The 12,022-nt window shown below is 50.3% G+C and overlaps 1 protein-coding gene across 1 annotated transcript; it reads left to right on the top strand.

Annotated features, from left to right (window-relative positions):
• The first annotated feature begins 7,711 nt into the window (after window positions 1-7,711).
• Window positions 7,712-10,563, top strand: FOXR1 (forkhead box R1). Its single transcript, XM_009323397.1, has 6 exons — window positions 7,712-7,832; window positions 8,103-8,214; window positions 8,793-8,943; window positions 9,248-9,516; window positions 9,887-10,119; window positions 10,535-10,563. The coding sequence occupies exons 1-6, from the start codon at window positions 7,712-7,714 to the stop codon at window positions 10,561-10,563; spliced, it is 915 nt and encodes a 304-aa protein (XP_009321672.1).
• The last annotated feature ends 1,459 nt before the right edge of the window (window positions 10,564-12,022 follow it).

Below are 12,022 nucleotides of genomic sequence, written 5' to 3'. Positions count from 1 at the left end.
GGAAGGATGGGCCCCCCTCCGTCTGAAGAGGCTCTTTCCTCACTATTTATATGAGGCGCAGCAAACACTGCTAGGAAGCTTTGCAGTAACACTCAGCTGGTTCACAGACATATGCAGTAAAAAAAAAATGGGCAAACTTTCTAACAAACCTCCCCACATCCTCACTGATCCAGCCGCTAGAAAAGCAATCACCTTAGTAAATCACAAAGCATCCATTTCCTGGGAGAAAGTGAAAACTGAGAAATTCTTCCCTATCCAGCCAGATGGGAGCAGGCAAGAAGCTGACACTCAAGCACGGACCTTGGTGCAGTCAGGCTTTTATGAAGCTCAAGCGTTTGTCTAAAGGTAACTCAAACTGCTCCCACTCTCCTCACAAGCCCAGGAACCTCACGCAGATGCAGTCTATCATGGCGGGGAGACTGAGTCCTGCACAACATCGACCTTGGATTTGCAAACTCAAAATCAGAATCAGCTCTCCGATGGACTATTTTATCTGAATGTTCAAAATTCAGCAGTCAGCTGGTGGCTTTGTCCACTTACAGAGGTTCGGGAAATGGGATTTTCCTTAGTTGTTACTTCACACCTCAGACTCTTTCAGTGCTCCTCGAAGACCTAATCTCTAGCCCTCCTGGCAGCAAACAGCAAGGTAATACTGAACTGAGTATCAAGCTATGCAATGTTTGCTTTAGTTTGCAGACAGACCGGAGACAGAGAGCTGCCCACCTCTTCCATTGCCGAGTTCTGAAGAATTAGCAATACTTCACAGAGCAGACATGACATCAGGCTCTTGGGACAGAGACAATAACATAAGGGCAGCATTGAGGCGATCGCAACACAAAGGAGATATATGAAGGACTGAAAGTATGGCCCAGAGAGAGTCCGCAAGGCAAGGACTGCATGATCCAAACATACAGCTAAGTGCATCATGCGTAACTGGGACAGAAAGAAGAGCTCGCAGCAGAGCTCCATGCACGGGCAGCAAGCATGCCGCCAGCACAGACGGTGTCTCTGCTGCTCGCAGAAACCCGCATCCCTCCTCATAGTCCAAGGATGCAAGAAAACCAAGTAATTGCCCAGTCAAGAGAGTGTCGATAAGCACAGCAGAAGGGAGACGATGCCCCTTTAAATGTGACTAAAGTGTTGTCAATGGATCTGCCATGGTAGAGGAGTTAATCCCCCCCCAGCCCCTCTCAGCCACTGTGATGGGATAATTAGATGCGAGGGCTCAGGCAGATGATGCTCCAGTTGCTTAGCAACTAATAGTTTCCATGGAAATGGAAAAGCAGAGCCTTCGGAGCAGTAAGTGAGCAGTGCAGCAGGGCAGGGAAAGATGCCTTAAACTCCTGCACTGATCCTCTCCTCCAGAATCACTCGGAGGCCTTGAGGTATTAGGGGAGTGAGAAGGGGGTGCCTTAAAGATACAACATCCCTGTTTCAAGCAGCGGTAAAAAGAAAAGGGTGTTTGGTTTTTTTTAGACTAAACTTTCAGGTGGTCCTGATCTCGGTGACCCTCCACTAGCAGGACGAGCGAGTCTGAATCACACAGAGCGGTCTTACGCAAAGGCCCATGCCCCGATACATGCGTCGTCCTGCTATAAGCAGCTGAATGTGATTCCAGCATCAGTTCCCACACCCAGGGGCTGAGAGGTGAACACACACACACACACTCTAACATGTTTAGATTTTCAGCGCTGTCCCATAAGAAGCCATGTACAGGCACCCAGCCTGGCCCTGAAACAGCAGGCAAGAGGAGGTTTCCTCTCAATTCTGCAGCTCCGCAACACATACAAAAGTGACACTGGCTATAAAACATGAAGACTCTCGCCAGAATAACAGAGATTAGATTTATTAACCTCAGCCCAAGTCTGTCATCTGGTACTTCCTTCAACATGACCAATTCCTACTGCTTTATTACCGCTGCTCCCTGCACTGAGTTGGCATCCCACTGTTTCCGAGCATCGCAGCCATGACCTGCATCTCTTCTCACTAAATACCGCACGTGCTGGCAGTGCGGCTGCACTGCAGCAAGCTGCAATCTTGTCATCTCGTGAGCTGAGCAGAGACAAGCTCTGTTTGTATTTTGGTAAGAGAGCTCTGGGACACTTAGATGGGGTTGTTGATTCAGTACTAGGTGGTCTTCACCCCCCTCACATGATGCAGGGATGGCCTGCATCACTGCCTGCTTGCAAATGACAGCCTTATGTGTTAAAGCTTTGCAAACCTCTCAAGTCCTGATGGCACAGAAGGAGATACGGAAACACACATCACGAAGACCAGCCCTGCTCTCCTATCCTCCCCTCCATCCAGCACCACACTTGTGACAAGAAGCATCCCTTGCAGAGACAGCAGCACACTGCGCGCCTTGGGCACCGGCTGCAGCACACGCTCTCACCGCTCTGCTTTTCCCCTTCCCACCTGGGAGGAGACTGGCAGCACGTGCTCTGCTCCACAGTGTGCCATCTCTTCTTGGCAGAAAGCACGTAAAATGGAGACTAGGGCAGGCCCCTCCCTCGGGCAGCAGCTGAGCCGGGAGGTGGCACGTACTGCTGGCAAGGGGAAGCCAGACCGGGCTCTGGGACCCCAGTGTGCATCGGTCAAAGCCACCGACTCCAAGATGCTCTGTGGCTCCTTCCTCCCCTCACTGCACGTGTTACTTTGCCCTCCCTGCAAACCTGGAGGATGCCGGCTGCAACATCCAGGAGGGATGAAGCATCCCATCGGCCAGCCTGCGCCGACGGCTAATTTAGCTGTGAGCGAGGTCTCCTCCCTGGAGCCCCGTCCTGATCCACCCGGCGCTTCAGGAAGGTACCGGAGCAGAGTCGCCAAAAAACTTGTGGAGTGTTTCAGACTCTGTCCCCTATGGCTTTCAAAGGGGGGAATCAAAGGGAAGCGCTGCGCTTTGTTCTGCAGGGGAGCGGCACGAAAGGTGAGTGGCAGCGGGCCCGGCAGAGCCGGTCGCTTCAATCGTCCGCCAGCTCACCTTTGAAGTGGTTTTAAAAATCAGGGAGGAGGGGCAGAGACCTGAGTTCAGCTCTTTTGCTGCAACTTCACAGAATTTGAGGACGTGGGGGGTAAGAGGCCACCTTTCCCCCACCAGAAAAATAGCATATCTGTTCAGAGGGAATAGAATACGGCTAATAAAAAAGGCTGCGATACTCATCAAGTGCATCTGTTGTGTCCTCACATCCTGAGGAGGCTACGAATGGCTACGACGGCGGTGGCAGCATCTACCTACAGTACCGACGGAGGCATAGCCAAGCATCTGCAGGATTAACCGGGCATGCTGACGCAGCCCCCAGTCTGGTGCTGATGGAGCGACCGACTCTCACCAGTCCACGGCCTCCTCTCTGCCTTGCGTTCCCTCTCCTCCTGCCTGCCCGTACTTTCCCCACTGCCTCTCTTTAACAGAAAGGACTGGCTTTAACCCCAGCTCACGCAAATCCTGGGAGCTCTTTCTATATTGTAGTCACAGCATCAAGCCCGTGCTGCGGCACAGGGAATCGAAGCAATGCCAACACAGCGGGAGCGGCACTGTGGAAGGACAAGCCAGGCGCCTACCGTACACCCCGTACTAGGAAGATTGGGAAAAGTACCAATTACTTAATTGGAAATTAATCTCCGTTCTACCACAGAAATATATTTTTTATATATATATATATATAAAGAACACAGTTGATTGGCATGACCAGTATTCACAAGCCCAGAGTCTGCCCAAGCCCACTGAGCTTGCTTCTAAACAAACACCATCAGCTGGGCAAAGACAAGACAGGAGATGATACCCTCCTATCACCACGGACAAGCGGATGTCACTCTACAAATTCAAAGCTTTCAGGGGCTGTGGAATACAAGAGCCATTCGAGCCAGACTTGAACGACAACTCTGAGTCAGAAGCCAAACTATAGAGCTCCCCTATCTTTAGGGGAGAGAGCGAGCTCAGATCCAACATCTTTCAAGAAACAGGAGCAAATCTAGTTTCTCTGGCTTGCCGAGAAGACCTCACACAACACGTTCACGCACACACACGAAGCCATAAGCCTGGCCGAAGATGTCTACGTATACCTCGCACACACGCAGAAACACACATGCAAAAGTCAGACACCCTGAGAAGCAATTGAGCACATTCGCAGTTACGTCTCAAATCTGAAATGTCTTTTCTCTTGATTTGCAAACAAGTCTTAATCTAAAACGCCAAGAGATGGCAATCAGCAAGGAAAGAGAACTGCGCTTGCCCCCTGACCGCAACCCGCATCCTTACAAAGCTTCCCTGGAGTTCTTGTGGTTATGAGGTGTGTGGGAGCAGGTGAGACCGGTTTTCAGTAAAACTATCCCATCAATTGGCTTCCGTGCAGGTAACACTCACCTGAAAAAAGCTGGCTTTGAAGAATCCAGACCTCCTGAGCCAAGACACCTCCAGCTTGTCGCCTCTCTACATTTTCAGCTCCGTTCATGATGCAGACAGAGATGCTGGCTACTTTGACCTTCTGCACGCGTCAGCAGGTTTTCTTCTAACTTCTGTTTCACCTTCCGAAGCTAGAGGGGGACCAAAAAATGGGATGGCTTTAGGAGACAAGTGTGTGCTTCTGGTTAAACGTAGGGCATAAGGAATCATCAGTCCTATATTTTATTTGCCACAAATTGGCTCTATCAGTCTGATCAAGATCCCTCTCCCCTGGGAAAGCAGGGGTGGCAAGACAGAGCTCAGGGGTTATGATGCTTTCGCCCAGAATACACAGTATACAAACTGATGGGATTGGGATTCAGCAACTGAATGGCCAAAGGCAAAATTAAGGCCTTTTAGCCTTTTCTTAGACTTAAGGGAAAGGTCCATGGTTGCAACCGTATCTATTTAAAACCTTCTTAGGCTTTAAGCTGGAAACCAACACTTCTGCTCCCGGTTTTGCTAGCTTCATTGCACAGACCGGGCAGACCACAGGGCTCATTTCCCTGCTTTACTTGTTTGTATTACAGCAGGGCCTCAAATCTCTACCAGAAAGAAGTAAATGTTATCACATGGGGGAATGCTTTCCATCCCTGCAGCAGAGGCAGGAAATATTAGCAAGCTCTTTTCACATCTTTTTTTGGGGGGAGGGTCTAAGTACAGCTGTTCAGGGCTTCTCTGGGTGGAGCACTATATTACATTATGTTATATCCCATCCCTTCCCTTCCCTTGTGTTACTTACCAGTTCCACAGACCAGTACAGCCTTCTCCGAAGACACAGAAACCTGGGGGAAGATGGGAGAAAGGAAACTCTAATCAGCTGCAGCCAGCTGCTGCTAGCAGCCCTGGAAGGTCTGCAGCTGTTTCTTGTCTCCTTCATTGCTCTGTAGTAGCCTTTGCTGGATAGCCCCCACCTGACTCCGGGGGCACCGGCTCCGAACCAGCTACAGGTGAATTCAGTTGTGCCCTGCAAAATGCCAGCTCACACGGCCTCTTGTGGCCAAGCCACACACTCCGGTTGTCCTCCTGCAGCTCTGCCAGGCTGCTCTTCCCAGGGTGGCTCCTGGAAAGCAGCACAGAGAATGGTGTCCTTCCCCTGGACAAGTCCATCCCCAAATATTCTTCTGTCTTTTTTTTCACATCGGTGCCTCACACCTTGCCCCGCTTGCTTTTCAAAAGCCACACTTGGTGGAAGAGCAAGCAGGTCAAGATGCTTCATCCGCATGCAAGGTCTAGCTATCGCAGGACTTCTTTTACCCCCCAAAAATACTTACGCGGTTCTATGATTATTAACATAACTGCATCCAGTCTAGCAACTCTTGTGCGAGTTTATTGTTGAAGTACCAAAGGTTATGTGGGTAGGTGAGGCATCAGTTGAGGGTGCATGTAGATAATCGCAGGCTTAATGAATTACTATGCCTCAGCTGATGCGTACACCACCGTGTGAGTTTCACTCCAGATAGAAAGGGGAAAGCAACTTTGTGGCGCGACAGGTGGAGTGATACCTGGTAAATTATTAAACTACAGTAGGTGGATTGTTTGCAACACATCTCAAGTCAAATACCAGGCTCCAGTTTCAGGAAGGGGAGGGAATTTTGATTGGGACGCGCTCAGACTTTTTTTGAGGAAAGCAGCCAAGCGCGCAGGTCCTGCTCACACCTGAGGAATCTGATGGGGAGCATGTCATCTCAGCTAATGACTGAATTTTGCCATGCAAGGGTGGAAAAAGCGGTGCGACTGAAGTCTTTTGCATGTAAGCAAAAGCAAAGCCAAACTGGCTTGATATTTGTGAAATGCCTAACAAGAACTAAGCAAAACTTAATACAGTACAAACTATCATACCTGCTTTTATTGAAGAGGCAAAACTGAGCATGCCAGATCCTTCTCTGCCTTTTGAAAGTTACCTTTTCAAGAAAAGCTTGGTTTGATGTTTGACTTCTTTTTCAACAGCCCGTCTCAAAAGATGCAAATATGCAAGGGATGAGCATAGCGACAGCAAACAGCACAGGAACATTTGGCCCAAACCACTGCAGAGCAGGCCTGCAGTTGGCAAAAGCATCTTACCCTTTTCTTTCATCACGCAGAAAAAACCCGAACAACTTGAAGCCAAACGTTTGGCGCAAGGGTCACGGAATTCACTTTTAAGCCAAGATTCTCCCAACACCATGATGCTAATGTCATGGCGCAATCTTTTCCAGCAATTGCCAAAACCAGCCTCTTTCTGTCCGTCTCCCGGCTACAGGCTGGCAGCAAGTCCCTGATGTACTCCTCTGCTAGGAGCATAACCTGTGTCCTCCTACAAAATGGTCAACATATGCAGTGAGTCTGAAATCTAATTGCCTGCTGGTACTAAGCCAAAGCTTGGATTTTGATTTGTAGATACTCCGTTTCCACCCATGCCACCTACCTCCCCTGTCCCCCGAGCAGAAGAGTGATGGTGAGTGGGTGAATAAGGATGAGGATGTATTACAATCACTCTTTAATAGCACAAACCACATCGCTTCCTTCATCATACCTGGGACAGATTAGGCAGGGGCCGTGTGTGAAAGATATGGTTGAAGAAACAAAAGCAATTCAGGAAGGCGCAGAGTTTAGATTGCGTCTTCAAGCTGCACAAAACGTTTCTAAAAGAGACACGCTGTGAAAGCACACCCAGTATCTGCTTAACCTGGCTGCTCTTCCCCGACTGTGGTACCCCCTCAGTGTTTTGCCTGGGCTGATCTAAAGCAGTTCCCAGCCGTGAAACCCACTACTTCCAGGCAAACAGGGCGAGGGAGCTCCCCGGTACCTGCAAACGCATCCCGAGCACTCTCTGCATCCCTCAGAGATCCATCCTGCTTCCAGAGACATTCGGGTTCTCAGATCAGGGAAGTCCACTGCAGAGCATAGGTAACACTGTGATTTCATCAGAAGCAGGGAAAAAAAAAAATGTTAGCCTAATGAATACAGGAATGGCTCATTTATCAAGGCTCTAGCAATGTAAATGGGCAGAAAACAGAGCCTACCTGGTGCCACCTATCTTATTCTCAATCAGCTCGCTTACTCCACCAATATGGACCATTTACTCACTGGAAGGGGCTTTAATAGGTATTTAGAAGTGTGAAACAGAGACCAGCCTTTCACCCACCTGTGTGATATCCTTTTTAAAAAAAAAAAAAAATTACATCAACTCTCCCGGCACACAGAGCACTGCAAGCTCGCGGGATTCTTTGTGCCACCCTTGCAGATCCCACCACGCTCAGCACCCGGAGATTACTTTGCCATACAAAGAAAATGTACTTGAGTTTTCAAAACAAGTCATTTTGGGAAAGCCTGCATTTAAAAAATGGCCTTGAGGACTGGGATATGGCAGAGGAGCTCAAACTCGCCATCACTACTGAAGAGCTTCTGCAAGGTAAGGGCCTCAGGGGGACTGATTGACTTGGCTTCCTTTTAAAAAGATTCCCATCTCCAAAACTCAGGTGAAAACTGTAAAGTCTGGCAAATAGTAAGTTCCAGTCTAGAAGTTAACAAAAAGCCCATTTTCTTTATGTTTAAATGTGATCAGATCAAATTAGAAGCGTCTGCAATCACGTACAAAGTGAGCATGCAGCTTACAGAAAATGAGGCTAACACAAAAAATATAAGCTCACCGCAGTGTCTCTGGGCTCCCCACGTCTACCAGCTCTTGACGAGATCCTGCGCCGTCGCACGCTGAAGTGGCAAGCTGACCCCCTGGCACACGGGTGCTCGCTGCCGGGAGCACTGCCAGACGCCAGGGATAAGTTTGGGACCTGGTACTACCTACAGAGGCTGGCAATGTTTCAAGGAATCGCCTGGGAAAGGGGGCTTTTCTTTTGCCAGCCAGAACATTTGTGTCCAGACTGGAATTTTTCTAAGCTTACGCAGAAAAAGTTGAAGCCCGTCTCTCAAGGACAAGGATATAATTACATAGCTGTGCCTGGAGACACACTTCCCTCCGAATGCAACCTTTTGGGTGGATAAACTTGAGAAAGGAGGACTGAAGGGAGTAATTTACACTCTTCTGGCTCTGCAAGGGAAAAAGAAAGTAAAATTTCAGAGCTGAGCACTGTTGTTCGGGCTGGCCGCAGCAGTGCAAGAACACGCAGACGTGCACGCTCTATGCAAAACAGGAAATAAAACACTATTTAGAGGGATGAGAAGGCAACTGGGGACCTTTGCCTTGGGATTTGCATTGCATTAGAGCTTCCCCAGGCTGCCTCTGGACAGCAGGGTCTAGAAACAGTCCTCAGGTAGGACCGGCGGGGTGACGTTTCTCCTTCTCCTTAGAACCTGGCGTTCAGCCCCATCTGTGGATGTGGGTAAACCCCAGCCTGGTCTGCCCCATCCCCAGGAGCCCTGGCGTAGGCCCGGACGGATCTGACAGCCCCGTGGCCTCGGTTGCTGGTGCCACAGAAACCTCCTCTCCGAACACATCCTGGGACTACTCGGATCTGGACTGCTCCGAGGAGGACGTGCTGTCATCCTCCAGCGAGGCTGGAAAGGTATAAAAAAGGGAACCGCTTGGGCAGTCCTAGGCATTGTACGCGCTTAACGATCCCACAGGAACAAACGAGCTGGCTCAGCAGCTCCGCAAGTGGTTGCCTCCCATTTCAGCAGGGGTCAGTCAATGCACGGAGCCCGTCTGACAAACAGGTTGAGAGTACAAAGTGCAGGGAAGGAGGCTGAAATTTGAAGCATATAAGCTTTCTATACGCACTCTGCCAGACCCACCCTCCCACGGAACAAAGCAGCTTATCCCTGTCCCTCATTCCACCCAGGGCTAATATATACACATCCTCTCTGCAGCTTACTGAGGATGAAGACTCTTCGCGTGTGGACATCCCAGTTCTTCAGGAGATGCCGGAAACTCCCAAACTCAAGGCAATGCTGATGCCTCGGAAATCTGCAGTCCTCAGACCTCAGAGCGTGAAGCTCAAGTGCCCCAGGCAGACGAGCACCAAAATCGAGGGACGCTGGCCCCGTCCCCCCCTTAATTACTGCATCCTCATCACCCTCGCCCTGTGCAACAGCGCAAGTGGCAGTCTGACCGTACAGCAGATCTACCAGTTCACACGGTACCCGCTCTTCTCCCAGCTCCTAGTGCAGAATGAGGGGTACAGGAGTCTCTGATCTTCTACTGGGGAGCAGGGATGTGGCAGCCAGGACTTGCGTTCTGGTCTTAGCTGTGCCTTCGGCTCAGGATGCCGCTGAGAAAACTGCTTCCCCTCTTTGTCAACATGCAAACCCAGGAGTCTCGAGAGCCAGTGTTTTAGTTTTGTCTTACCCTCCTTAGAAAAAACAGAGTGCTCAACTGCGCCAGCCATCCTTATACCGCAGGGGTCAGGGAGGACCCTCTCCTCCTTCCCTTGCTCGGACACGATGTATTCTGTTATTTGTCACAGCCTCTAATTGCTTCAGCTCAGGACAAATCTTTTCTCTCCACAGGCAGCACTTCCCATTTTTTCAAACAGCCCCAGAGGGCTGGAAAAACACAATCCGACACAACCTGTGCTTCAGCAGCTGCTTTGAGAAAACCACTGGCTTCGTGTGCGGTGAGGGAAACCGCAAGTCCTGCCTGTGGAAACTGACCCCAGAAGGACGCAGAAAGTTTCAGGAGGAAGCACAGGCTCTGCCCAAAGAGGCTCTCGACTTGGTGCGCCAAAGCATGAGTGAACCGGGTACGTTTCAGAGGGCAGGAGCCCCACAAAATGCTGAGCGGGTCAGACTCTACAAGATTCCCATGGTGGGAGGGATACAGGTGGGCACCCAAGCCAGTACGCAGTCACCAGCACTGCAGCACACTAGGTCTAGGAGATGATACCAGACACTCTGAGATCCCTGTAGAGATACCCCCAACAAGCAGGGCTTGGTCACCAGAGCGGCCAAGGACCCTTCTTTAATGAAACCAACATAGCGAGAGAAACAAACCAGGCTACATTAAAACGCAGAGCCTTCATCTCAGTATGACGTTGCTCAGCAATACAATACCTATCAGTTTAATACGGATAAGAACTGAGGCTGTAGCATCAGTGCCTGAGCAGTCATTATGGTCCAAGTAACTATCGCAACTTCCTCTCTCTGTATCTTTTGCAGAGCTCATGAGATCTCTGTTTGGCCTATGATTCCTTCTGGTTCCCTGCTTCTGAAACACGTACCACGTGTTTTCAAACCAAGCTTGTTTTCTCAGGTGCTGCCGCAGGTAGCTTCCCAAGAACTGCGTGTGGAAATTATGAGCATCGTGACGTAAGGACTCAAATTTAGAAGGGGGGGGAGGAGAAAGATGACCAATCTCATTTCCCTCACAGTAAGGCAAGTTTTTGTTCCAGCTGCACACAGCTCAAGTTGCAGAGGCATTTCGACATGTGGCACCCGCTACGACTTTAACACAAAGTCCTCCATGCAAGCTGTTGCCTCTTGCAATGTTCTTGCGGCGCAGAGGATTAAGCTGCCGGAAAAGGCTGATCTGTTACCTAACAAAGGGTCTCAGCCCACAGGTCGGAGGCTGAGCAGAGAACGCGTTAGCGGGCAGAGTGAGAGGAGCCCCCTACCATACAGACGCTATTCCAAGCTGTTGCACTTGCCCGCCCAGCTGTAAAACCAGCAGGCAAGGATTCACATAACTGCTGGGCAGGCTGCTTTGCAAGGTGCTTGGAATTTCTGCAACGCTCACGTGGCAGAAATCAGCGAGCACTGCAGAGTGCGAGGAGGGAGAGAGTTATCTTGGAGAGGCAAGGACGCAACAAAGAAAAAAACCCCAAAACAATCAGAGCTTGCTGTTGCGTTGTTGACTTACTTGCTTCTCTAGCAAGAGGCAGGAAAATCACGTCCCCAGGCCAGAATTCAGGCAGGTAGCAGGTGTCTAGTGTTCAAGAAGAGTAGATTTTCCATACCTTCTCCCTGGCTGCTGCAGCAGTTGCTTGAGCAGAAGCATGATCGGTCCAGTTATGTCCGTTATCAGTCCCGTGTGCAGCAGGAGCCAGGGCGCCCTGTCGACAGGGGACAAACAGCACACGGTCATGATGCAAGTTCTGGAGTTCACTGCTGGGTTGTATCCTAGACCTGACCCACAGGGAGGGGATGCCAGGGGCCAGCCCATCCGAACCTGCTCGACAGGGCAGGCTGGGCGCACCCTGGAGATCAGCTCCTTTCACCCGTGTGCCCACGAGAAGGTAAAAGCACAGACACGGTAAAAGTGACTTGATCAAGTCTAAATGCACGCGCTGGGATGGTAGCTTCCCTGATTAGCGCGCAAACCACCACGCAGGGTGGGTCTGCGCAGCTGGGTGCTAATGTCACCTGAGCGACTGCAGAAGTCAGGGAGAGACGGATGGCTGTCAGTCCCACACGTGACAGTGCAGGCTGGCTGGCTGAGCAGGACCTGATTTAAAGTGAATGGTCTTTGAAGGCCTGGCTGCACTGGATGGCAGCACTGAGATAACCTTGATGCTGCACTTCAAATGCTCTCCTGCAATCATGCCAGACTAGACCATGACTATCCTCGGCTCTTACTAAATTAAAAAAAAAAAAAAAGGGCAAAAAACCCCCCTAAGATTTTGGTAGAGCTGTGGATGGGCAGGAAAA

Source organism: Pygoscelis adeliae, unplaced genomic scaffold (assembly GCF_000699105.1).
Source record: "Pygoscelis adeliae isolate BGI_AS28 unplaced genomic scaffold, ASM69910v1 Scaffold855, whole genome shotgun sequence".
In the NCBI taxonomy this organism is placed as follows: Eukaryota; Metazoa; Chordata; class Aves; order Sphenisciformes; family Spheniscidae; genus Pygoscelis; species Pygoscelis adeliae.
Note: the sequence above shows the minus strand (reverse complement) of the source record. Positions and strands in the feature narration are given on the sequence as shown.

Coding starts and splice junctions, on each gene's coding strand:
- FOXR1 (XM_009323397.1), top strand. CDS start 7,712: ATGTACTTGAGTTTTCAAAACAAGTCATTTTGGGAAAGCCTGCATTTA. Junction 8,215..8,792: donor AGGGATAAGTTTGGGACCTG/GTACTACCTACA, acceptor CCCCATCCCCAG/GAGCCCTGGCGTAGGCCCGG. Junction 9,517..9,886: donor CAGATCTACCAGTTCACACG/GTACCCGCTCTT, acceptor TTCTCTCCACAG/GCAGCACTTCCCATTTTTTC.